This window comes from Betta splendens, chromosome 21 (genome assembly GCF_900634795.4).
Source record: "Betta splendens chromosome 21, fBetSpl5.4, whole genome shotgun sequence".
NCBI lineage: Eukaryota > Metazoa > Chordata > Actinopteri > Anabantiformes > Osphronemidae > Betta > Betta splendens.
In genome coordinates this window covers 10216860-10242064 of record NC_040899.1, presented here as the reverse complement: position 1 = coordinate 10242064, position 25205 = coordinate 10216860, and the positions used below count along the sequence as shown (strand labels likewise).

Genomic DNA, 25205 nt, shown 5'->3' with positions numbered 1-25205 from the left:
GATGTAAAAACTATACAGTTCGCCTCAGATTTTTTTCAACGTGTGATAAGTGGGCTGGACGTAGTCTCATTATATCATGAATGTGGTTTTACCATTTTTTTTACTATGTATATATGCACCACAGAATAATATACATAAGGTTTATGATAAAAAAATGTTATATGGGTTCTTGTTTAAAATTATTCAATTTATAAGTTTATCTATATTATGTATTTAAAATTGTCTTACATCATGTCAGAATTAAATATATAGGAGATTTCTTTTTAGTAAATATGTATTTAGATAGAACTTTTATTCTGTAGGATTTATACCGGAAGTATTGCCAGTGTTCTGCGTGTCAGTTGTTTTCAGTTCGAGACGATATTGAGCTTCACCGGAGTGTTTTATCGTTATTTGGTTACGTATTTGAAACGTCTCTGCCAGTTCAGGACAAGAGAAATGAAGCAGAGGTTTAACATCAACCTGGATGATTCTGCTTTCACCAAAGAAAGAACACCGGTCGGTGTTTTGCAATCAGCTAGCGTAACTTAGCTTTACTTAGCTAATGTGCCTTCCAGTTAGCTAGTAGGAATATTTTTAAGTCATCAAGGTAGAATGACAAACATGTGTTCAGGATATCTTGGCCTGTTTTCATTATGTTATTTCTTTTTGATTGTTGACTCTTACAATGACCATGTTTTTAATTATATTTTAGCCAAAGTCGCACTTTCAGCCTTCATCCAAAGGAGGACACAACGCATCAGCTCCAACTGCATCTTCACCAAAGCATGCTCTTGGCACTAAGGATCAACCCTTGTCCTATGCAGAATATATTGTGCAAAGCAAAAAGCATGTGGTGGATCCCCCTCAGAGACCGACTACATCCAAAGCACCCACGTGTGAAGGTGCTGGAGTTGGCAGTCTGAGTCATATTGACTCTGGCTCCTCATCCCTTGCTACAGAAAGACCTGAAACAGTTGTGGAGAGTGGTAAAAGAAATGAAGGTGGTTCTGAAGGGGCCCAGAGGACAGAGGAGGCACAAGGGACTGGCACAGAACAAAAAGACAGTAACTGTCAAAGGTCGGATGTCAACCTCAGTCTGGGTCCCAAACCAGTTGGGTCCGGAAGCAGCATCATCGTCAGTCCTCGACAGGTAAGCATTGGGGGTGTAGGGTCAGGATCTCACTCTGTTTCTGTTGGCTGGTTTGTATAACAGATAATACTACAGCTTTAATTTTTAAAATCATTTTTCACTCGTGTAGAGAGGAAATCCTATTCTAAAGTTTGTGAGAAATGTCCCGTGGGAGTTTGGAGAAGTGGTACCAGACTACGTCTTGGGCCAGACAGCGTGTGCTCTATTCCTTAGGTGGGTTTTAATGCTTAAGGAATGATGTGTGTTACATCAAGCAGCAGCATTTGAGTTTGTAATTAGAAGTGCAAATTGTGTTCGCATAACATTTGTAGAAATATTTAATAATTATTTCCTTTTTTTATGTTGGATTTGGGCCTGGCATGAAGTCTGAGGTATCACAACCTGAACCCAAACTATATTCACGACCGTCTAAAGCAGCTTGGACAGTCGTTCAACCTCAGAGTCTTACTGGTTCAGGTGGATGTGGTAAGTAAAATGTTTTCCTATCAAATTTAACAAGTATTCTCTGACACAGCTGCAAGAATTTCGTCTTATGAACACTACAGTTTCACCTTCCTACAGGTCATATTATTGTTGTTTGCAATATTTTTTTTTTTTGCTATTGGAGCCAATTGTTTTAAACAATCATGTCTAGCATCACTTTTTATAGGCTATGAAATGGATTGTAGAAAAATTTAAGTAAAAAGTGACAATGCCGCTACAACCTTAACTTTTTTGGTGACATTATTTTTTTTCAATCCTAGAAAGATCCTCATCATGCATTAAAGGAGCTGGCTCGCATCTGCATCATGGCTGACTGCACTCTCATCTTGGCTTGGAGGTAAGCCGTGCAATAGAATGCCAAAAATAATTAATAATTTGTTGTAAGGCATTTACATTTACAAAGTGTACTACGAAACATCGTTTTCTATCTCCTTGCAAATTTGCAAATCATATTGACCCTTCCAGCAAAAAACAGTATACACGAAAAATAAAAATAGATAAAATAAAGGTGTTCAGTAATACAACTTCGGGTTTGTAATGGGTAGTTACTGTCTAAAGGAATCATTCATTAATGAATTGTTCTTTTTCTCTCTAGCCAGAAATGTTTTGAACACAAGGTTATAAAACACTTAAGTCAACATGTCACGGAACAGCATGGTGAACTGAAGCACAATAGTAAATTTATAGGATGCTGAAAAATGAATAAAATCTAGATTTTGGAATCGCCTAATCTAAGTCCAGACCTCAACCTTAATTTTAAACCCATAGCTAAACAGCTTCACTGAGGTTTTATTGACACTGTATGTGCCTATTGCCAAGACCGCTGCTCAAACTAATCCTCACTAAGGTTTTGCTTCACAAAGGAAAACATTTTTTCATTACATTTATGTATAGATTTTTACTTTTTTTTCTTTTGGTCAGTCCAGAGGAGGCAGCGCGTTACCTGGAAACGTATAAATCATATGAAAAGAAACCAGCAGACCTGCTGAAGGAACAAGCTGAAAAAGATTATCTGTCAAAGGTCTGTGGATTCACAATTCACCATTTGCCGTTTAAAGAAAATGTACTAGATCTTGCAGTCGTCCATCTTTGTACAGTGCAATGCTCATTGAATTCTGGTGTTTGTGTTTAAGGTTACAGACTGTCTGACCACTGTTAAGTCTATAAACAAGACAGATTCTATCACACTGCTGTCTGCTTTCTCAGTGAGTACAATGGAGCAAAAAGTTTTCACTCCATTAACTTTAGATTGAAGCCATGTTTTTCAACAGTAAATGAGGAATTATTCTTTTTTTTTTGTTTGCTCCATTTATTGATGTTGTTGAATGATGTTCTCATAGCTGGCCTTTATTTACAGTCTGTAGAAGGGATCATCAGTGCCTCTAAAGAAGAGTTGGCTCTCTGTCCAGGCCTTGGGCCACAAAAAGTGAGTAACAATACACAGGCATGATCTGAATTCACAGATGCTAGATAGAATGTTGATGACATTTGCATCTTGCAGGCGAGACGACTCCATGATGTACTGCACAAGCCGTTCCTCAAGTCAAAAACTAAAGACAGCTGAAACTACTGATCGATGAAGTAAGACGTGCTTCTGCAAACTGGGAACGGTCTGACATTCTGTTAAACAGGAAGATCACCATAAAAACCTATAGAGGGTGTTTGTTTACCAATTTAAATAAAAGCAGTGTGACATGTGACCCATGATGTGAGCTCCTCTAATTTTGGAGCTGCAGACAGATGCTGTGTTTTTGTGATTAAATTTGTGAGGATTTTGTTCACTTTTGTATGAAAAAAATATTTTTATACAACAAAATACACTTTCTAATATTGTGTATATATATCGTGGAAAGTTACTGGCAAATGTTGAATGGTGCTATTTAAATAAACAGTTACATATTGCACAAGACGTCTAACTGTCTTTATCCAAAGGAAAAGGTTTCGTTTTTCCGGCAGCCCCTGAAGTCACAAAGTCTATTTGACGTAAAACAGGAAGTGTTCGATACACATCTGCTGGCGCGTTTCATGCTCGTTTCATCGTCCTACTCGCAGATTATTTTCACTTCCTCTGGTACCTCGTGATCAGTTTAACTAGTCTTGCACAGGAAACTAAACCAACGGACATGCAGACAGAGAAAGAAGCGGAGGACGACGCGCCTCCCGAAGAGTACGTCGGTCTGTCCGACTTCACTGCAAGTGGCGAAGACGAGGTTAGAGAGCGACACAGACGTCTAGCAGCTGGTAGTTGGAGCAGCGGCGTCAGCAATAACTGCCTCCTTCCTTTCACAGCTCAGTTTCTGCAGCGGCGACAAGCTGCATGTGCTCTCCAAGTCTTCGTCAGACTGGTGGTGGGCGGAGCTACGGGGGGTCAAAGGTTACGTGCCCGCCAGCTATCTGCGCCCAGAGGGCGCAGAGGAGGATCCGTGGCAGGATGAAGAATACTTCGGCAGCTATGGGACACTGGTTAGAAACCAGAAGCGCTACTGGTTGCCATATGGCTAACTGTAGTGGTGTGTTTAAGGAGTGTTTACATTTATGTGGCAAATCCAACCCTGAATAGATCAGTTCAATTAGTGACTTTAAAATAAGTAAACAGGAAAACAAAATCATGTAAAAGTAGAATTAATTGTTACATTAGAAACAGCTATACAGCACCTCCTGCAACCCCTATAGGAATAGGCAGTGGAAGATGGATTGATGGAATTCCAGCTGTCATAAAACTATTAGTATCAACAAAGTGTGTAGTGACTTGTTCTTTATTTATTTATTTACCTAAATTCATTTCTCTCATTGTCGACACAGACGCTTCACTTGGAGATGCTCTCCGACAGGAGTCGCACCGAGGCGTATCGGCAGGTTGTTCTCAGCAACAGTGCGTCTCTCAGGGATAAGGTGGTGATGGACCTCGGCTGTGGGACTGGCATCATCAGCCTGTTCTGTGCCCAGCTGGCCCAACCCTCGGTGGTAATGTAAACAATGTATATGCGAAGTCCCAAACTCCTTATAAACTATTACATACACACTGAGGCTGGTTAGTCAGTATGTGGTTTTTGGCCATGTGAACAACTGGAAACATGTTGGACTGTAGATATTATGGACTTGAGGTGAATAATATTTGCATAATTGTATTATTACTGCCAACAAGTCTACTCTTTAAATTTGACTCATCTGACATATATAAGATAACCGTTTGACTTGCAAACAACCTAATCTAGTACAAGGTGTGATCAATGAGCCTTAGATGGAGTAAATCAGAAACAGAATCTCTGTGTAGCTCTACTGCCATCTGCTAGACGGCCGGTGCTACTACATTAACTACAGGTGAACTTGTGGTGCTGCAGGTGTACGCTGTGGAGGCCAGCTCCATGGCCGACTACACCAGACAGCTGGTGAAGCAGAACGGCTGCGAGGAGGTGGTCACGGTGCTCCAGGGGCGAGCCGAGGAGATCGAGCTGCCGGAGCGGGTGGACGTCTTGGTGTCCGAGTGGATGGGGAACTGCCTGCTGGTAAGTGCATCACTGCCAGCAATGATCGTGTTGGTTTTACCCGATTCCATCATGCCACGTTGTGTTTGTGCATTTCTTCACTGGCATCTAGTTCGAGTTCATGGTGGAGTCTGTTCTGCTGGCCCGGGACCGCTGGCTAAGGGAGGGGGGCATCATGTGGCCCTCATCTGCCGCCCTCACCATGGTGCCGTGTCAGGCCGATCGTTATTTCTCAGAGAAAATGGCCTTTTGGGAGCAGCCCTATGGCCTGGATTTCACCCCTCTCCAGTAAGGACGATGACTCCAGGTTCTGCACATCCAGCGATTTCCTCAGTGTTAGCTTGACATCCTGTTTTTTTTAATCATGAAATTCACATGGGAGATAAGGAATCTGAGTATATAGGCAACCGCTTCAGAATCCTAACCATTAGACTGTGAGCCACCTTCCTTCCATTTCCTCTCCCCAGGCCTTTGGCACAGCAGGAGTTCTTCACCAAACCCAAGTTCAGTTACCTCATTGAACCCGCTGACTGCCTCTCTGCTCCCAGTGACGTCTTGTGCTTTAACATGTACAAACTGCAGATCAAAGACCTGGAGGTACGTGTTTGATTCACTGGTTGAAACTTGTCCATCCTATTGGATATTACAGCTAATGGGAGGTGGTTTCATTTCTCAGGAAATGAGTGCTCAGTTTCAGTTTTGTGTGGAAAGGCCGGGTGTTTTCCATGGATTCACCGCCTGGTTCACCGTTCACTTCGAGAGCCTCGAGAAAGGGGGCACAGCAGTGGAGCTGAACACTGGACCCGACTCTGAGTACAAAACATTAGCCACAATCCATTTCCTGTTATAAAATAAAATCATGCACATGGCAGTGTAAAGCAAAACGCATTCTCCTCAGGCCGACACACTGGAAGCAGACTCTGTTCATGCTCGACAAGCCAGTCTGCGTTTGTGCCGGAGACTCGATCGGTGGAGCCGTTGTTCTGCGCAGGAACCCAGTCTGGAGACGCCACATGTCCATCACCTTGAACTGGAGCATTAACAGCAGCACAGAGGAAACGGACGACTCCCAGGCAAATATCTACTCCTCCCTTCATAACAATCTCAGTGTGGTCTCAGTGTAACAGCACTTTAGTTCCCAAGCCCTCAGATACGTGACATTTATGTTGCATTTGGTCCCTAGACTTTGTTTTCTGTCCACAGGTTGGGACAAAGACTTTCCCCATGTGGAGGTGACAGAATCTGACCCTGTCCATAAATCCACAGGGAAGCAGTCACACATCCTCCGACCTGCGAGCTTAAAATGACACTAGGTGCGACACTGACGGACGCTGCTGACGCAGCCCGACGAACACAGTGGGACGTATTCTAACTGAACCGACGCTAACGGAGCTCACTGCGGAGTTCAGCTCATAGACGACGCCGTTAAAGTTTCAAACACATCAGTATTACTGCAAACTGTGACAATGTTTGCATTTTATTCTCATTCATGCATACGGTTCTACAATAATTACTTTGTTTAATTACACTATGTATAAATGCTGTACATGTCACGGACCTAAAAATAACAGTACACTAGTTCAGGATTAAGAGAAATGTTGCTGGCAAACATAAATATTCATTAACACCAATAATGTCATTACTTATAAAGAAAAGTCATAAAATAAATGTTTCAACTAAATCAAATTAGTCTGTAAACTTTTTGATTAAAACGGTGCTTAAGTTTCACTTTCATCTGTAACTAAGGGACGTCAACACGCCTCGTGGCCTCAGTCACTGCTCCGTTTTGACCTTGGCCTTGGACCTGGAGCGCGTGTTGACCTCTGAGGATGAAGGCTGGCTGGGGAAGGACTCGAGGGCAGGAGGTCTGGAGAGCGGCACAAACAGAGGGGGCTTCACCACTCTGACCTCGACTTCCTTGCTCTTCTCCTTCTTCTGCCTCAGGTGTTTATCACAGTGGTTCACGAAGGTGTCCAGCTTGACAAAGGTCTTGTTGCACACTTTGCAGTGGTAGGGCAGCTGGCCCTTCTTCAGCCGGATGTGCAGCCGGATGTAGGACGAGCGCACGAAGGTGCGGCAGCAGACGCCGCACTTGAGGTCATCCTGGCTGCACTGGGAGCTCTGGGGCTGGTGGTGGGACTCGGGCGCCGCCCTGGCCTGGCCCGGGTTCTCTTGAGCCTTGTGTGAGAGCAGCAGCGGCAGAGAGCGGAAGCCGTCGCCGCAGCGCTCACACTTGTACGGGCGCTCGCCCGTGTGCAGGCGCACGTGCGCCAGCAGCCCCGCCTTCTGCGTGAACGACTTGTCGCAGTAGGTGCACTTGAAGGGCTTCTCGCCCGTGTGGAGCCGACGGTGCGTCTTCAGGTGCGAGGCGCGGCCGAAGGTCTTGCCGCACTCCGGGCACTTGAACGGCCGGTCGCCGCTGTGGATGATCTTGTGCGCCATGAGGTGGGAGGACTGGTGGAAGTACTTGCCACAGGTGCTGCACCTGTACTTCCTCTCCTTGTTGTGGGAGGCGAGGTGCAGGGTCAGGTGGGCGGAGGAGATGAACGTCTTGGCGCACAGGCTGCAGGTGTGAGGGTCCAGGCGGATGCGCCGGTGCGGCCGTCGTCCCTCGGCGAGGCCCGACGCCGCCGCCGCCGCCGCCGCCGCCCGGCAGGACGCGCACCGTGACGCGCCGTCCTCCCTGTGCGCGCGCTGCTGTTTGGGAGGGGCTGAGCTGTGTGCGGCGTCGGAGTCAGGGTCCGAGTCCGCTGGGCTGAAACCGCATCCACAGTCTGAGCAGCGCCCAAACTGTTGGTCGTTATCGCCGCTGTTCTCCAGCTTGGCGGCGTCTACGACCATAGCGGGGAAGCGCGGCTGTTCAGGGCGTAACACATCACGGGGGCGTCTGGAAGTGATAAATATGATTATTGTAAGAGTGGCTGAGCTCCACTGAGTCCATACTGGATAGAGTCTGCACCAGTAACGTGCCTGAACTGGTTACGATCGTAAATAAACTTACGTCTGGGTTCATTAGCCGTGAGCTGCACATAAATAATACATACCGTGTTAAAAACAGTTCCTAACGAAATGTGCACGTACGGAAACCGGGAGCGCAGTTGAGCATCACAATACGAGGCAGAAAACAACGGGAGGAGGGAGGTTGCGCTTTCCTGCCAGACGCAGCGCGGCTTCTGGCGGAGGCGGGCTGCAGCGGCATCTAGCGACCGGCGGACGCAACTGCCCGGTTTCGTTTTAAACGAACAGCGAGAAGAAACGGAGGCTGGCCTCGATGATGCTGCAACCCAAAAGTTTCGATTCACGCAAACTGACACTTTGAGACAAGAGGAGATGCTGGAAACGGGACAATAGACGGGGCGTGACGTGTTGTTGGGGTGGACTCATCCGCCTTTATAAGAAGCGGACGTCACTTTTCCTCATTCTTCACCAGCGAACTGATGGGATCGTTCATCCAACGCGTGTGAGGTATCTACCGTGATTTTATTACTGCGTTGTCAGCATCCCAGTATTATTTTTATTTCTTATGTTATTACTATTATTTTACTTTTGGAACTGGACTATCAAAGAACTTTTAAATAAGCGAAAACAAATATGAAAATGTAGAATTAAAATAACTGTGAGACCTCCTGTCCGTGCAGCTGCCAGCCATTATGACAAAGCGAAAATAATCTTGTATCAATTGAATAATTCATCATCATATCATCTTTTGGACAGCCCCACCCAGGAAGCATGAGTGTGAAGCCAAAGAAAAGGACGCGGTAAGTATCATGTCACGACGGCTGTGTTAATGTGGAAAACCGCTGCGTTGCAGCAGGAAACCGCTGCAACGCACAGAGCTGCCTGATTGCTTAATTGCATTCAAACGTGCCTGATTCACTCAGGTGGGATGCTGCGCCCTCCACTGGTGCCTATCGGTTAAAAAAGAGGGGATTTAATGCATGGGACAGGAATGGAATACGGCAATATCACATAACTGTTTTTAAATACTTTTTATTATTATTTACCTGAAACAGTGCAGTGCAGCCTGTGTGTTTGAATCAATTGAGCATTTAACATTAAAACCTCGTCCTCTAATAGAAACATGTTTTGCCTGATGGATCGGTTCTGGTGAAGCAGGAAATTGTCTACATTGCAGCCAACCCAGATCATTCACAGGTTTCCTGTAAAGCATTGCAGAAATTTTTGTTTTGTTGGTAATCTTTTCCTTGTTTATGAAGTAGTTGCATAAAGAGGTGAATCCATGCGTTAGAAACATTAGCTTCATTATGTTCACTAGCAACTCGTAACCAGGTAGAGGGGTTTGTGTATGAAACACCTACTTCCAACAGTATCACAGTCCCTCTGTGAGTATTTGTGACCAGTTCACTGGCTCTGAACTACAGTTAAACATGTCAAGGTCTAATTAAAAACAGTGTGTGTTAACCCTTATCTTGGTTCTGTATCTGCTGTGTTAATCATCCTGCTTTGTGTAGGACGTCCTTCGGGGCAACGGCACCGCCCTTCCTCGACTACCTAAAAGATATTCTGCGGCGATATCCGGATGGTGGACAGATCCTGAAGGTAAATTGACCACATGTCAAAGATTGAACGTAAAAGCAAAAGGAACCCACTCAGTAATATTGCATCAGTCAGACCTTTACAGCAGAGTGGTTGGATGGAAACCACAACTTGCTTGTAGTTTCTGAAAAGGATTTCATGGACTCTACAACCAAAACTAAACTCTGGCTTAAAGAAAATATTGGAAGATAAGATTAAAAGGCCGGTGATTAAATGGATTTCTATTAAATATATCTGTTATAGTGACTTTGAAGTCCACATACTTCTGACTGATGAGACCATCAGACAAGTTGCTCTGATATAATATTGGCACTAAACACAATTTACATATTATCATATTGCTTTCAAGCTCGGTTAATATTGTTTTTATTTGTAAACAGGAACTTATACAAAACGCAGATGATGCTCAAGCCACAGAAGTAGTTTTCATTCATGATGAGAGAAGCTACGGGACAAAAAGCCTTTGGACCGAAGAACTGGCAAAATACCAAGGTAGGCACTGTTCAGATCTCTAGTACACACAAGTTTCTGCTTGTTTTCTTTTTTTTATCTGGATAATAGCACGTCTATTTTAGCAAAACAAGGTTACACAATCTTTTTTACTATATTCCAGTGGAGCAAAATGATCACAGACACTTTATTTAGTATTTACAGAACTAGTTTCATTATCATTCATTGCATTCATTTATTTTCATGTTGCTCCAGGACTTATCACTGTGCAGGTACAGAACTTTAAGTGGTGCTGCATCTGGTATTTTCTGGCTAATTTTATCTCTCATCTGTTCATGAAGAATCGAAAGATTGCTGTGTGCAAGGATTCAGAAAATGCCTTATCTTAACTATGTTCTGTAGTTTTTATCTGCCTGAGGCCTATTTCATGCATTTATGGTGTCACACTCTGACAGAACCTATTGTATGTTGGCTCCCGGTTGGAAAAACAAACTTGTTGAACCAGGAGCCATTTTTCTGCCTTAGAACAACTGTTTGATTATAAGGCGCTTATATTCAATTTATACTGACTTTCTGTGAATTTAATGCATTAAAAATCTGGGCATACACTGAATTTGAATTCTTGACACTAACTGTCTTTTTTATATACTAACAAAGTAACATTTCTGGTGTGTCGAAAATTTCCCATAAAAAAGCAGATGAGAGAGTTGTCTTTTGTGAGATTTCTTTCTCACAAAAGACAACTAGAGTCTAGAGTCCAGAGTCTCAGGCAGAGACAACCATTGAACAATCTAGGTGAAATGTCAAACACATAAAACAGAAGTAAGACAAAACATAAGAAAGAAAATAAGTCATAAATCATATAATAACTGCATAGAATAAGGAAGAAACAATTATTCCCATAACAACACTTTATTTAAATATTTACATAACTAGTTCCATTATCATTCATTGCATTAATTCATTTTCATGTTGTTACAAGACTTATCACTGTACAGGTAACAGAACTTTAAGTGGTGCTGTTTGCGTCCATCCCAGACAAAACATTTAACATCCACCTTTAACAGTGTTTGAATGTGGCAAGAAGCCATTCTTCTGCTTTAGTGCAACTGTTTGATTATGAAGTGCTTATATTGAATTTATACTGACTTTCTGTAAATTTAATGCATTAAAAATCTGGGCATACACTGGATTTGAATTCTTGACTTTTTAAATTTTTTTATATACTAGTGAATTAACATTTCTGGTTGGAAATATAAATTCCAGTTACCCTGATGAATTAAGAGCTCTTATTTTATGAGATTGTGTTTTTCATTGTTCTGCTAAAGGTCCTGCTCTCTACGCCTACAACAACGCTGCGTTCACTGACGACGACTGGGAAGGAATTCAGATGGCAGGAAGAAGCGTCAAGCGCAACGACCCGAACAAAGTCGGCCGATTTGGAATCGGCTTCAACTCTGTTTATCACACAACAGGTGAAACACGTGCAGCGGACAGATGACGTGCAGTCTGATTTACAGGGGAAATGTAGTAGATGAATGACACTCTGCTTTACTTCATTTACAGATGTGCCAAGTATATTCAGTTCAGGTCACCTTGGCCTGATGGACCCCCAGGAAAATATATTTGGAGAAAGAAACGGAGGGTTTCTGTGGTCTTTGGATGATCCTGAACACCAAGAAGCTCTGATGACCATGACTGACCAGTTCCAACCCTTTCGCGATATAGTTTCACTTGTAAGCAAAAGAAAATGGTCAGAGGTCGTCATGAAGGATCAGCAGTTTGACGGGACGATCTTCAGATTCCCACTGCGTAATGAGGCCTCAGACATTTCAGATAACATCTACGTCTCTGAGAAGGTGGTTGACCTGTTCGATAGCTTCATTACCGATGCAGAGTTGAGCCTGTTGTTCCTCAAAAACGTGACGTCCGTGTCACTGATACACATTAACGCCCACGGTGCAGTGAACACCAGGCTCAGAGTCACATCCTCCGTCTGCCCGGACGTGCTTCAGGACTCAGCTGGGTCGGTCACAGAGAGCTCGACGAGGTTCAAGCTCATCGCCATCGAGTCCGAATCTCGCCGAGAGACAAAGTGGCTCGTCACGACGTGCACCATGAAGGAAGGCAACGTGGACAACCTGGACTCGCTCGCCCAGAAGCTGAGCTTTTCCCTCGGGTCGACCTGGCGTTCCCCTGCGGCGAGAAGAGAGCCTGCAGCGAGAGCCGACTCAGCTGCTTCCTCCCCCTGCCCAACAACGAGTCCAACCGGACCATGCTCCCGGTGTACGTCAACGCGTGCTTCGGCCTCACAGACAACAGAAGACACATCAAGTGGCAGGAGGAAGACCAGAAGCGCGACGAGCACGCCGTGTGGAACGAGCTGCTGATGAAGGAGGTGTTCCCGCAGGCTTACCTCGCCATCATCCAGGACGCCATCAGCCTCGCCCGGCGGTCCGTTCTCCCCGTCTCCTCCGTTTATGACCTGTGGCCCGACATTGCCCAGGTGCAGCACAAGGACAAATGGCTTGCCATCGCTCTGGACGTCCTCCGGCAGTTGTTCAGACTGAACGTGGCCGTCCTGTCTCTGGCCAAAGACGAGCAGACGTTCATCACGCCATCAGACGCCGTGTTCCCCTGTAACGGCCCGACAAGCGGCGACGTATTAGCCGCCATTAGAAGAACTCTGGTTTCCTGCGGGGAGAATCTGGTCACGTTACCCGCTAACGTCACCACAGCTGTTAATAGAGCCTACCCAAATCTTCACGCCCTGAAACACGTGACCCCCGCTTTCCTGAGGCAGATTCTCCGCAGGACGGATGTGGACAAGCTCTCCAAAGACGACAAACTCTGCCTCTTGGAGTACGTCCTGAGCGATGGACGCTACAGCGAGCTTAGGGGCCTCCAGCTGCTGCCACGCAGTGATGGCTCCTTCAGGGCTTTCACAGACAGGGAGGAGGACGCTGCTTTAATCGACACTGAACATTTTACAAGGTAGGGCTTTAAGTTTTATGTGCAAATGCTGTTATATGCAAAGATAAATCATTAAAATTTTTTCATTATGTTACAAAATAGTACTAATGCAAAATCATTTTGTGAGCGTTACTTGACAGTTTCTTCTTTCTCTCATATTTCAGAAATATGTTAAGTTGAATAGAATGTATTTTAAACTACATTTGAAGGATTTAGTAGTCTACTAAGGCTGTGACAATGTTTTTGTCAATATATCATTTGTGCAGAGTTTTGCTGCCGTGCTGCAAACACCTCTTCATCCCAGAAGATCTACGTCCAGCCTGCAGAACCCCTCTGAAAGAACTAGCTGAACAAAGTAGGAATGCCACCTTTCTTGTGCATCCAGTTACGATTATTAAAATATGATTATTAAATATAGATATATATGATATATATAGATATATAGATATATATATATATATATATATATATATATCATATCACATATATATATACATATATATATATATATATATATATATATATATATATATATATATATATATATATATATATATATACATATATACATATATGTAATAGTTACATATAAACATAATATTTCTATATATACACCTTACTTACTAAAAAAATAAATAAATCTTTCCAAATCTATGTTTTAGAGTTCTTCAAGGTCATCAAACTCGATGCAGACCAGGTGGCTGAGTATACGAGGAGGTTTTTACCACAGGACTGGACGCAGACGGAAACAGGGTTGGTTACCTGGAACACCAGCAACGATCAGCATCCACCTTTAGACTGGATCCAGCACTTCTGGAAGTATCTCAACAATCACTTTAGTGAGTTAAGTCATTTCTGTGGGTTGCCATTAATACCCATCAATCCCTTATCTGGCAGTCTGCCTGTATTACTAGCAAAGCTACAGCGGGACACAACACTGATTTTTCAGAAAAGCAGAGAGAGCACTTTACCAGATGAAGTAGCTCAGGTGGTGAACAAAGTGGGTGGAACTGTGGTGAGAGAAAACACATGGCTTAGGCATGAAGACCTGGAGTCTTATGTTCTGTCCCCTTCTCCGAACAACGTCATCCGGATATTGCTTAGAGTAGACATTGAGCCTCTCATCGACAAACTCAAGATGGCCCCTCACGGCACACGAGAACAACTCAAAGATTATCTCTCTCGTTCGGATTCCCGCTCAGGGCAGGTGAAAGATTTTCTCTCACATCTACCTTTGTTTCTCACCATGAAGGGAAAGTGTGTTGCATCTCACTCTCAGGCTGTGCTTCAAACCCCTGGTCTAGCGTTGCCATCAGAGCTCCCCATGCCCGACACAGTCGTGCAGTGTGCTACTGAGGCCGATCGTAGACTCTTAAAGATGCTCGAAGTCCAGCTGTTGAACACCGCTGAGGCAGCTGAGGTTCTCATTGACTGTATTGAAAGAGGGGCTTGTTGCAAAGAAGACATTGAGAAAACCATGACTTGGATTTTACAGCATGGAAATATCCTTTTCTCCCAAAACCAAATCTTGAAGCACAGATGTGGGGAGTTGAGCTTCATTGAAACGAATGGAGAGATGAAAAAGGCCTCTGACTTTTTTGATCCTAGGGTTCAAACGTTTACAGTAGTTTTTAAGTCTGATTTCTTCCCCCCACAGTCATACGCCAACACACCACAGAAGCTTGCAAGCCTGAAAGAATTAGGTTTGCTCAGTAAAGAAAAGGATGTGTCACCTCAGCATCTGTTACATGCTGCTACAGTGATTGAAAAACTAGATGCTGACCCTCAAACTCAGACTCAGGCAATCCAGAGAGCCCAGGTTCTGTTAAAAATGTTGGATGCCAATGATCTACTGTCAAAGTTTTCTCATGAGCAACTTCTGCATCTGAAAATGATAAGATGGGTCCAGTGTGAGCAGCCAGATAATGACAAATTACAGAGAAGTTGTTTGTTCTGCCCAAAAGAAATTAAACATTTCATGTACAAGGACATTGTCGGGCATGTGATGCCTCTGGTGGACAAGGTCAGCGACAGCGTTAGCAACAAACTTGGCCTCAAAGACCGACCTGCACCTGAAAAAGTAAGAGAGAATTTGTCGGTTTTGAGATTAAAAGCACAGAAAATATTTGACCCCAACACAAATGTGGATTTCAAAAGGAAGCTGCATAGTATTTATAAATACATGCAAGACAACATGTCTGAATTTGCGGGAGTGTCTGAAATGGACACAAACTGGCTGTGGAGCCACAAACAGTTCGTATCACCACGGGATCTGGTTCTGAATTATCCAAGTAATTTAGATCTAAGCGCTTACATTGGGAAGTTGCCACAAGAGTTCTTACCTTACAAGACGCTACTTCAGAGGTTTGGTCTGCGATTGTCCCTTTCAGATGAAGAAGTGATTCACAGTCTGTATTCTATCCAACAAGCTGTTGAAGCAAGGCCACAGCCATTTGCAAGTTCCTCTGAGATAAAAGTGTCAATCGAAATTCTCAACTGGCTGTGGAGAGAGAAGAAGCTGGTCAGGGATGACGTCCCTGTGCCAGTCCTCGCAGGGGGCAAAAACTACACCATGAAACAAAGCTCAAGTGCAGTTTTCTGTGATGTAAGCAAAAATGGGTTAAATGAGCTTAAGAACAGTCAGGACGAAATTCATGTCCTCCACGAGGAAATCCCTAAAGCGACAGCTGAATGGTTGAGTGTACGCTTTCTCAGCACCTACATCCTGGATCCAGAGTTGGTGGGCATAGAACAGTGGGGCCAATCTGAACCAATAACAACAAGGATTAAGAACATTCTCAAAGAGTATGATGAAGAAAGCGACATCTTCAAAGAACTCATCCAAAATGCAGAAGACGCTGGAGCAGAGATCTGTAGATTCTTGGTGGATTTCAGAGTCCACCATGACGCCCCTGAGAGTCTCATTGACCCAGACATGGCTCTTTGTCAAGGGCCTTGTCTTTGGGCTTATAATAATGAGCGGTTTACAGATTTGGATTGGAAAAATATTGTCAGAGTCGGCGCTGCCTCAAAGGAAAACAAAGCGGAGAAGATCGGCAAGTTTGGACTTGGCTTTAACACTGTGTATCACGTGACAGATATCCCCTCCATTCTTAGCGGCAACACTCTGCTCATCCTTGATCCAAATGTGACTCACCTGAGGAAGCACATTAAACACAAAACAAATCCTGGACTCAAGCTTGATCTCTCTAAGCAGCATCTTTTCCGTTGCTTTCCTGGCCAGTTCGGTCCGTATGAACACATTTTTGATTGCAGTTTCAGTAGGCAAAGCCCCCCCGAGCCCTACCCAGGCACCTTGATTAAACTGCCTTTCCGAACCGAAGAAGAGGCCGTCAAATCGGAAATAAGCAAAAAGGTGTTTCACCAACAAAACATCAACAATGTTCAGCAGCCTTTTACTAAGAATGCTCAAGCTCACCTGCTCTTTCTGAAAAACATCAATGCATTATCCCTACAGAGTATGTCAAACGATTCATCAACTCCACCAAGAGACCATGAAATAACAACCATTCTCACTGTTTCCAAAACCTCTGTGAGAACAATGATGGTTCCTGATCAGAGTTGTGTCTTAAAGCAGTGCGAGGCTAAAAAAGCACTAATCAAACTTGATGGTAAATGTAAAGAGGTGATTGACTGCTGCAAGGTCCAAATTGTTCAGATAACCAGTCAGCAATCAGGCGTAACTGAAGTCCAGTCTTGGCTCATCTACAACTGCTTTGGGACCAATCAGTCCTTCAAAATGGCTCTTAATGGAAACAAGCAAGCATTGTTCTCTTTGCCCATTGGAGGAGTTGCTGTCCCTTTACAATCTGGCACATTGGCCGCATCGCAGTCTGACCTTGTTGGACAAGCGTTTTGCTTCCTTCCTCTTTCCATTCACACAGGACTTCCAGTCAATGTTAATGGAACATTTGCTGTGACTAGCAACCGAAAAGGCCTTTGGGAGAGTGGAGTGAAATATGAATGGAACAAAGCTCTTCTCCAGGATCCTGTTGTGACAGCGTACGTCACTGTTCTCTCTGCACTACAGAAAATGTCTGAAGACAAGCAACTGGAAGACTACTGCTACCACACATTCTGGCCTGACCGAGCAAAGGTGCATGAAACATTCAAACCACTGGTTGATGCATTTTATGCCACTGTTGCACAGGACAACCGAGAACTCTTCAGTGACGGGGAACGCTGGTGCTCAATAGACAACGCCATATTTCTACATGAGGCTGTTGAGAAGGATAAAGTCGTCAATGCGCTGGTAGTGCAGGTGTGCAGGACATACATCAAACCACCCAACCAGGTTGTACCTCTTCCCACGTGGCTGAGAAATAACTTCAAAAAGGCCGGGCTAGAAAACGTTTTACAGAAGAGAACATGGGACTGGAAGAGGTTTTACCAAGAGATTGTGTTCAACAACCTTGGTACCATGGACTCAGTGACTAGAGACACTTTTGTGCTTCATGCTATTGACCTTCAAATCAAAGATGTTGACGATCTACTGGTCAGTTACCCGTGCATCCCCACAAGAGGTGGGCAGCTCCAGTATATCAGTAAACTGGTTAATCCGTCAGGAAGAGCAGCTTGTCTGTTTGAACCAGAAGAGGGGCGTCTGCTTGGCGGGACTGCAAAGGACTTTTGCTGTCCCCGGAGGATTCAGCGCTTGTTGGACCTGGGAATGACCAATGATAATCTCCCCATGAAGGACCTGGCAGAGAAAGCAAGAGCAATTAGCCAAACATGGGGAACCAGCAGGAGCAAAGCAACCGAGAAGCTGAAATGTCTTCTTGACCTTTTGAGGTCTCACATGTATGTAGAGTCTTCACACTGGGAAACGTTGAGAGTGACTCATTTTCTCCCAGCATTTACAGCAGGCACAAGAAATGTGGCACTTAGAAGGCCTTCTGATGTTTTTAAGGATAAATGCTCCCTACTTGTTAACATGATCCAACCAGTGCTGGATCACTCCAGTCTAAACATACACAATGATGACCCGATCCTGCAGATTCTGGGAGTTCGTAACAGCCCAAGTCCGGAGAATGTGCTTGATCAGCTACAAGAAGCATGTAAGCAGGCTCATACCACTGACATAACCATGCTCAATAAAATAGCATACGAGTGCTATAAGTTTCTAGATCAGTGGATCAGTAACAATGGGATTTCCACTTCAATGTCACAGAGGGCAAATTCATTCCCATTCATCCTTGTTGGTAATAAGTTTGTAAATGTTGCCAGTGTTGCTGAGGACGAGCAGTTTGAAGCAAAGCCATACCTCCATATGCTCCCATCGGCCTTCATTGGTTTTAGGAGCCTTTGGAACAGTCTTGGTGTTGAAAGGAAGTTTACAATCAACCAGTTTCGATCTGTGTTCCTGCACCTGCGCACCAAATATGGAAGAAATCCACTGCCAAACAGTGATCTGTCAATGTGCCTCACCATGTTAAACACTGGAATATTTCAGGCAAAAGAAAAAACAGCAGATGACTTCCTGATCCCCAACACGCGCGGTGTTCTACAACCTGCAAATGAGCTGTTCTACAATGACAGCCCCTGGATGCCAGTGGCCGAAGGTATTACTCTGTGCCATGAACACATCTCCCGTCCGATGGCTCGCCACTTCAAAATCAAAACAACCAGGCACCATACTCTACAAAACCACATTGCTGAGAACATTTCACCATTTGCTTTTGAGTTTGAGCAGAAGGAGAAGCTCACGGTTCGAATCAAGAACATCATTTCAGCCTATCCATCAAAGAAGGATATCCTTAAAGAGTTGCTCCAAAACGCCGATGATGCAGGAGCAACAGAAATCCATTTTGTCTGGGACAAACGTCACCACGCTAAAGACAAAACATTTGGGAAGAGATGGAACCCACTGCAGGGTCCAGCGCTGTGTGTGTTCAACAACAAGGTATTCTCTGACATGGACCTACATGGTATTCAGCAACTGGGAGAGGGAGGAAAACACAGCTCTCCAGGGAAGACGGGAAAATACGGAGTTGGATTCAACTCTGTTTACCACCTGACTGACTGCCCCTCAATCCTTACAGGAGATAAATTACTTTGCATTTCTGATCCCAATCAAAAGTACATTGAAAGTCATTCAGAAAAACCAAGTGGCATCGGATACAAACTAGATGACACTTTCAAGAAAATGTACATAGATGTGTACAACTCCTTTCTTCCAAACCAGTTTGAACTTGAAGTGGGCACCATGTTCAGACTACCCCTAAGGATAGGCGCCATGGCGAACAGCTCTGAAATAACACAGGAGGGAGTCACTGACCGAGACATGAAGGAGCTAATGTCTGCCCTTTCCGAAGATCCTGAAGGGCTGATTCTGTTTCTCAAAAATATCTGCAAGATAAATGTCCATGAAATCGATGGCACTTTAGGGAAGCTTAAAAACATCTACAGTGTTGAAAAAAGCATCCCACAGACGTCTAGAGACAAAAAAGATGAGTTTGAAAAATGTCTACAAAACGCACTACAATCTGACAGACCAGTGCCAAACAAGGGCATCTACGGAACCACAATTTCCACGTCCGATAAAAGGAAAACCAACTGGATCATTGCAGAACAGTTTGGTTCAGACAGAAACCTTGACGGAAAAAAAATGTCCTCAGTAAAAAAGCTTCCCCAAGCAGCGATAGCAGCGCGTGTGAGCCGAAAAAGTGAATTTCCAATGTCTTATTTCAGTGCCACAGATTTTAGTGGAGCAGCCTTCTGTTCGCTGCCTCTGCCGGGGAAAACTGGACTGCCAGTGCATGTTAATGCCAACTTTGAGGTGGATGCTGCTAGAAGAGGCCTCTGGAAAGAAGATGGACAAAGCATAAAAGCTAAGTGGAATGAAGCCCTGAAAATCAATATCATTGCTCCACTATACGCAGATCTTCTTCATTACATCAGCTGTAGCATTACAGAAAAGAAAGTCACCAGAGTGATTGGTGATTTTTTCAACAGGACATACTTGTGCTTTTGGCCATCGGTGACCGAACATGTGGGTCAGGACTGGCATGAAATGATACATGAAGTGTACAGATCTGTCAAAGGAAGAGGCCTTGATGTGATCCCAGTGATGAAGAGCTCATCACGTGTGGCTGCAGGCAGAAACATTAAAGAGTATTCATTTGGCCGGTGTAACGTCATAGACACTGAACCAACAAAGGCCCCTCATCTGGCAGAACCACACGATGAGTCGTTGAATGACATTTTGGAAGATCTTGAAATGAAACTTGTCCCTTTCTCCGATCAAATGCACAAGGTCTGGAAATGCTTCAAATCTGCTGGTATTGATTTAAAAGAGGTAAATCCTTCATCCGTTCAGGCTTTTCTGAGAGAAAAACCTCTTGGTGACCCAAACCAAACACCTAAGGGGTTACCCCTGCCCATAAACGCTACCCTAATCAGAAATGAAGCAACATGCGCAAAGCTCCTCAGTTTCTGCCTAAAGGATCCCTCCTTAAAAACCACCCTCAAGAAAAACCCCAGCTTCCTCAATGGGCTTCCACTACTGCTTACAAAAGATAAAGTTTTGAGAGTCTTTAACTCAGACTCACCAAAGTTGATTTCCAGATATGACAATCTGTTTGTTGGTTATGAGGAAAAGTTTGCAGATTCTTTGACCAATAAAGACCACATAGCGGTTTTAGAATCCTGCAAAGTTGTCAACAAACTGACCCTTCGCTCTGCAGTGACTGATCTGAAGCCGTTAAGTCAACGTCTTCTTCAAAACTGTGAGCGTGATCCACACAGTGGTCTTCGTGCCCCAGATGAGACAATGCTTAAATGGCTGAAATCACTTTGGGAATATTTAATAGATGAAGTAACTCTGTACTCAACATCTACCACTGATGAGAAACCAGTAACAATAAGTGATGTGAGGCAGCTGTTCAGCGACTGCTGCATTTTACCTGTTGTCTGTCCCAGGTTGAACAACAAGAGCTTCCTGACGACGATGAAAGACATGCCGAGTGTCATTCACTTCTCCTCAGACCGTGACGTATCAGGCATCCTCTTTAAACTTGGCTTCTTGAAATTCAACGGTGTATTCTTGCGTGAGATATTGGTAGATCGACAGTTCCACTCACTTCTACACGATGAGCTTATGGATGTGAAAGATCAAAGCTCCGTTTTGGACCAGGTCTACAAAGTTCAGCATTCAGAGTTTTCCCAACTTTCCAATGAAGAGATGAAAGAGCTTCAGACCTTCCTGCAGTCTGGAATATGTAAAGCCAAAGACACTCAGATGTATCAGAGACAGCTGAAATCCTTACCCATATTTGAAACGATACATGGTAAACGACTACGGATTGATGGCCTTAAGCCTGTGTATCTCCTGAGGAGCAGCCTTTTGACCACCTTTGCAGATGTCTTCTCTCTGTCTTCTAACGACAGCATTTTCCTTAAAGACACCACAGAAAACCACAGTCTGTCTGAAACACTGGACATCTCAGTTCTGACTGACTTAACCTATTTCATGAAATTCATCCTGCCTGTTGTACACAGTCTCTCAGAGAGTCAGACTCTTTGCTGCCTCAAGCTGTTACTTTTTCTACAACATGATTACAGTTATACTACTCACAATGACCAAATCATCTCCTCAATGAAGACAGTGAAATTAATCCGCAGTTCTAAAGGCAGCTTGGAGATGGCATCATATTACTTTGATGAGAGCGTTGAGCTGTTCAAGAAAATGTTGCCCCAGGAGAGATTTGTGCCTAAAGGTTTTTGGACCATGATGTGTAATGGAAATGTACAACAACAAGGACAACTAACAACACTTCTCAAAAAACTGGGGATGAAGCATGTTGTGTCAGAAGATGATTTAGTCAATTTTGCAAAGCAGCTGGAATCTGAAATAGAAGGAAACGGTCAACTTGACGACTTGAAGGTTAAATCAAGATTGGTTTTGCATGAAACCTTGAGTGCCATCAACAAGAAGGACAATCTGCTGAAGAGCATCGCAGACATAAAGTTCATTTTCCCGGTGGTGATTGAAAAAGCGTTGCGTGACTATCACCAACCATTTGCCACTAAGGGAACTGCAGTGAAAATCAGAGGGTCTTTGATAGAAACAGATGGAAACCATCAGGAACTGATTTGGTCTTCAATGCCCATTATACATTTACCAGTTTATCGGACACAGAGGATCATGCAAATGATGAAGGATGCTGGGGCTCATGATCAACCACCTCTGGAATGTGTAACGAGGAACATGGTCAACATCTGTCAGTCTCCCTGTAAAACCGATGCATTGATCCAAACCCGAGCTAAGGTGTTCCGATCATCTTATGCCTACCTGCAAGCCAACAGGTTTAAATCGGACCAGCTGGCTGGCCTCCCTGTGGTTCTCGTCGAAAAAGACAAAGAGCTCGTCAGGACGGATGCTGTGTGTCTTACCCTTAAATGTAACGAAGACTTCAGACCATATTTGTTCCAGATTTCTCCACAGGATGTCTTACTTACAGAGTTCTTTAAGACAATTGGTGTGAATGAGAATCCCACTGCCGTGCAGTATTGTAATGTTCTGGCGGCTGTTTATGCTGAAACACGTGCTAAAAGCCAACTACAAGCAAACCAAATGCAAACTGTCGGGCGCGCTGTTCAACAGCTGTTTTGCTTAATCAAAGAATCCAAGTCCAACATTGATGACGTACACACTTTATATCTTCCCGCAGCTGATGGCAAACTGCAGTCATCATGCGAACTGTACTACAACGACACAGTGTTCAATGCTAAAAGGTTAGAGGAGGCGCTGGAGCAAAGGTTCACGCTGCTTGAGAAACTCAGTGAATGCCATTTGGGCAATGACGCGTATAAGCACCCTGAGTTCCTGCAAATGCTGCCGCAGAGGCTCCGGCCCAGAATGCTTTCCCAGCTCACAGAGGAGCGAGTAGACGAGTCCAACATTCAGCTTTGTGAGTTTGACACTGGCTGTGAATTTCGTGGCTGGTTTGACAAACATCTGTCGTCAAGGGCATTCAGACATGGCCTAATTTGTCTGATTAGACACCATTCTAAGGGGAAGACGAGCCACGACGAGGCTGCTGATATGTGTAAGCAGACCTTTGGCTCCATTAGGATCCTTTGCTGCAAAAGCCTGAAAACACAGCTTTGGCTGAACAACTCACCACTTCACAAAACTGCCAGAGAAACAGCTGTCTATGTTAAACAAGAGCAACAAGGTTGCATCTTTTACTTAAAACACAATGACCGCTTGCCTCATAAGGTGATAAATAATATCTGTATCACACTGACAAAGGAGATTAATGCTCTTCTAAATAACAGAATTGAATCACATCACCTCTTAGCCCTTGGACAGCTTCTCATGTGTGACAGTCTGGAAGAGGTTCAGGAAATTCTGGCTGAACATGATATCCGTGAAAGCATTGAAGCTAAAAGTGGCCTCTTCACTCCACCGGCGCCTGGGACGGACATTCCAGAGGAGTGGCACGATGCTTTAGACATGGACATCCTCAATAACTTAGAGGAGGGAGAGTATGTTGGCTACAACACTGACGACAAGTACATTTATGCAATTATTGTTAGAGAACTGCCCGGGCAGTCCGGTCAGTATTCACGCAGGTACCTAATAGACATTGGAGGAGATGAGCCAGTGGAAGTCAGCTGTCTTGACCTGTTTCAGTTTAAACGGGAGAAGAAGCAAAGGCCTGAAGGCAGGACTGACCCTGACCCGTCTGCAGAAGCGACTTGCATGGAACTGGAGCCACTAGCAGGTGGTGTGCCACATTTTTCCCAACCATCATCTGCACCGAGGTCTTCACCAGCTTCGCTCGATGAAGCTAAGAAGGAAATTGACAAATGCTTGGCAGAAATCTGGAGTCTTCCTGAGGACGAAAGGGTCAAAGCCATCAGACGACTGTACCTGCGATGGCATCCTGACAAAAATCCCGACTGCGAATTTATCGCCACAGAGGCATTTAAATATTTGAAGAATCAAATTGAGGCACTCAGCAAAGGCAAAGCCAAAACTTCAGGTTCACCCGGCCCAAGAGCTCCGGAAAACTCCCATTTTAGAGACTTCTACCAGCAATGGAATCAGGAGGCCAGGCATCACAGGACCAGTAGGGAGCGCTTCAGGAGCTCCTCCTACAACTTCTGGGATTTCTATGAAGATGCCCCGAGGCCAGACAGTGAGGAGGCCCAGCGGTGGTTCAGACAGGCTCGCTGTGATCTCCAAGCAGCTGACAGTGACCGTGGGAGGAGCACCGAATGGTGTCTGTTTAAAGTCCACCAGGCAGTTAAGAAGGCTCTCATAGCTGCCCAGTATAAAAAATGTGGGCAGCAGTCGAGCAGCGACTCCATTTCAGCCATGGCTAGAAAGGTTGCCCTGTACAGCAGTCAGCTCAGAGTTCTGCCCCACCTCGTGGCAGGTCTGCAGCTGCTGGGGGTAGATCCCCAGAAGACTCAGTATCCCAACTGCCACCCAAAACCACACATTCCTAACGAACGGTTCAAACCAGAGGCTGAAACGCAAGCAGTGAGGGAAGCGTCTGAGCTGCTCAGCATTGTCCAAGCATATATCTGTTAGAGGCAAGACAAACGTCACGTTGGCAAAATCAGCTTACGATTATTGTATTTAACTCAAGTGTAGTTACTAAAGTAGTATTACAGTACTTAAACATATGTAGAACTACATCATCTAACTTAAATAATATGATTGCAAGCTGTAGTAAACATTACTAAACCAAAATTGTAACTGTGTTGTTATATATTGCCTATTTTGATTGTTTAGTTTATGACTTCTTTTTCTAAGTAATCACTGAGAATCAGAATAATCAGTTTTGACTGTTCAGTATTTTTTTTATTATTAGTTATCATTATCATTGAGTTACAGGATTAATTATCATTTATAATTAATCAATACAGTATAATCACTATGACTCTACAGTATATAAGAATCTGTAATTTTGTTTCCTGTAGTACAAAATGTTTAACTGTTACCTTTTGATTCAATTTGCTAAGTAAACAATGAAACATATAAAATCTGCACTAAAGAATTAATGTTTGTTTTTCTGTTTTAAACATTATAATAAAGTTATCACTTAAACCTTTGGGCACTAAACACCTGCATCACTGGTATAAACTTC

General features: G+C 44.1%; 4 protein-coding genes across 6 annotated transcripts; 3 read left to right on the top strand and 1 right to left on the bottom strand.

Moving 5' to 3' along the window:
- The first annotated feature begins 298 nt into the window (after nucleotides 1-298).
- On the top strand, nucleotides 299-3522 carry ercc1 (excision repair cross-complementation group 1). Its single transcript, XM_029136346.3, has 9 exons — nucleotides 299-498; nucleotides 695-1132; nucleotides 1242-1345; nucleotides 1498-1597; nucleotides 1876-1952; nucleotides 2537-2636; nucleotides 2749-2820; nucleotides 2973-3041; nucleotides 3117-3522. The coding sequence occupies exons 1-9, from the start codon at nucleotides 439-441 to the stop codon at nucleotides 3177-3179; spliced, it is 1083 nt and encodes a 360-aa protein (XP_028992179.1). The 5' UTR covers nucleotides 299-438; the 3' UTR covers nucleotides 3180-3522.
- Nucleotides 3523-3585: 63 nt separating this feature from the next.
- prmt2 (protein arginine methyltransferase 2) lies at nucleotides 3586-6734 on the top strand. Its single transcript, XM_029136345.3, has 9 exons — nucleotides 3586-3825; nucleotides 3905-4078; nucleotides 4418-4579; nucleotides 4957-5121; nucleotides 5213-5388; nucleotides 5568-5697; nucleotides 5777-5913; nucleotides 5999-6173; nucleotides 6304-6734. The coding sequence occupies exons 1-9, from the start codon at nucleotides 3739-3741 to the stop codon at nucleotides 6334-6336; spliced, it is 1239 nt and encodes a 412-aa protein (XP_028992178.1). The 5' UTR covers nucleotides 3586-3738; the 3' UTR covers nucleotides 6337-6734.
- Nucleotides 6559-8281, bottom strand: LOC114847052 (zinc finger protein 774). 3 transcript variants are annotated; one of them, XM_029136347.3, is made up of 2 exons: nucleotides 8145-8281; nucleotides 6559-7987 (listed from the first exon to the last, which is right to left on the bottom strand). In XM_029136347.3, the coding sequence occupies exon 2, from the start codon at nucleotides 7939-7941 to the stop codon at nucleotides 6874-6876; it is 1068 nt and encodes a 355-aa protein (XP_028992180.1). In that variant the 5' UTR covers nucleotides 7942-7987; nucleotides 8145-8281; the 3' UTR covers nucleotides 6559-6873. The 3 variants fall into 3 exon arrangements, with proteins under 3 accessions (XP_028992180.1, XP_028992182.1, XP_028992181.1); XM_029136349.3 differs by having other exon boundaries at nucleotides 8182-8272; XM_029136348.3 differs by having other exon boundaries at nucleotides 8102-8250.
- A 185-nt stretch (nucleotides 8282-8466) lies between these two features.
- On the top strand, nucleotides 8467-25180 carry si:dkeyp-118h9.7 (sacsin). The gene is given in 9 exon segments (XM_029136330.3): nucleotides 8467-8565; nucleotides 8815-8858; nucleotides 9573-9660; nucleotides 10038-10149; nucleotides 11436-11582; nucleotides 11674-12276; nucleotides 12279-13101; nucleotides 13347-13435; nucleotides 13743-25180. Coding segments are annotated over 8 exon segments (12795 nt in total). The 5' UTR covers nucleotides 8467-8565; nucleotides 8815-8829; the 3' UTR covers nucleotides 24647-25180.
- Nucleotides 25181-25205: the final 25 nt, after the last annotated feature.

What these genes read in the sequence shown, in the direction of transcription:
- ercc1 (XM_029136346.3), top strand. Translation starts at nt 439, where the DNA reads ATGAAGCAGAGGTTTAACATCAACCTGGATGATTCTGCTTTCACCAAA. An exon ending in TCATCGTCAGTCCTCGACAG is followed by an intron (nt 1,133 to 1,241) that starts GTAAGCATTGGG and finishes TCACTCGTGTAG; the next exon opens with AGAGGAAATCCTATTCTAAA. An exon ending in ACTCTCATCTTGGCTTGGAG is followed by an intron (nt 1,953 to 2,536) that starts GTAAGCCGTGCA and finishes TCTTTTGGTCAG; the next exon opens with TCCAGAGGAGGCAGCGCGTT.
- prmt2 (XM_029136345.3), top strand. Translation starts at nt 3,739, where the DNA reads ATGCAGACAGAGAAAGAAGCGGAGGACGACGCGCCTCCCGAAGAGTAC. An exon ending in TCGGCAGCTATGGGACACTG is followed by an intron (nt 4,079 to 4,417) that starts GTTAGAAACCAG and finishes TTGTCGACACAG; the next exon opens with ACGCTTCACTTGGAGATGCT. An exon ending in AGGAAACGGACGACTCCCAG is followed by an intron (nt 6,174 to 6,303) that starts GCAAATATCTAC and finishes TTCTGTCCACAG; the next exon opens with GTTGGGACAAAGACTTTCCC.
- LOC114847052 (XM_029136347.3), bottom strand. Translation starts at nt 7,941, where the DNA reads ATGGTCGTAGACGCCGCCAAGCTGGAGAACAGCGGCGATAACGACCAA.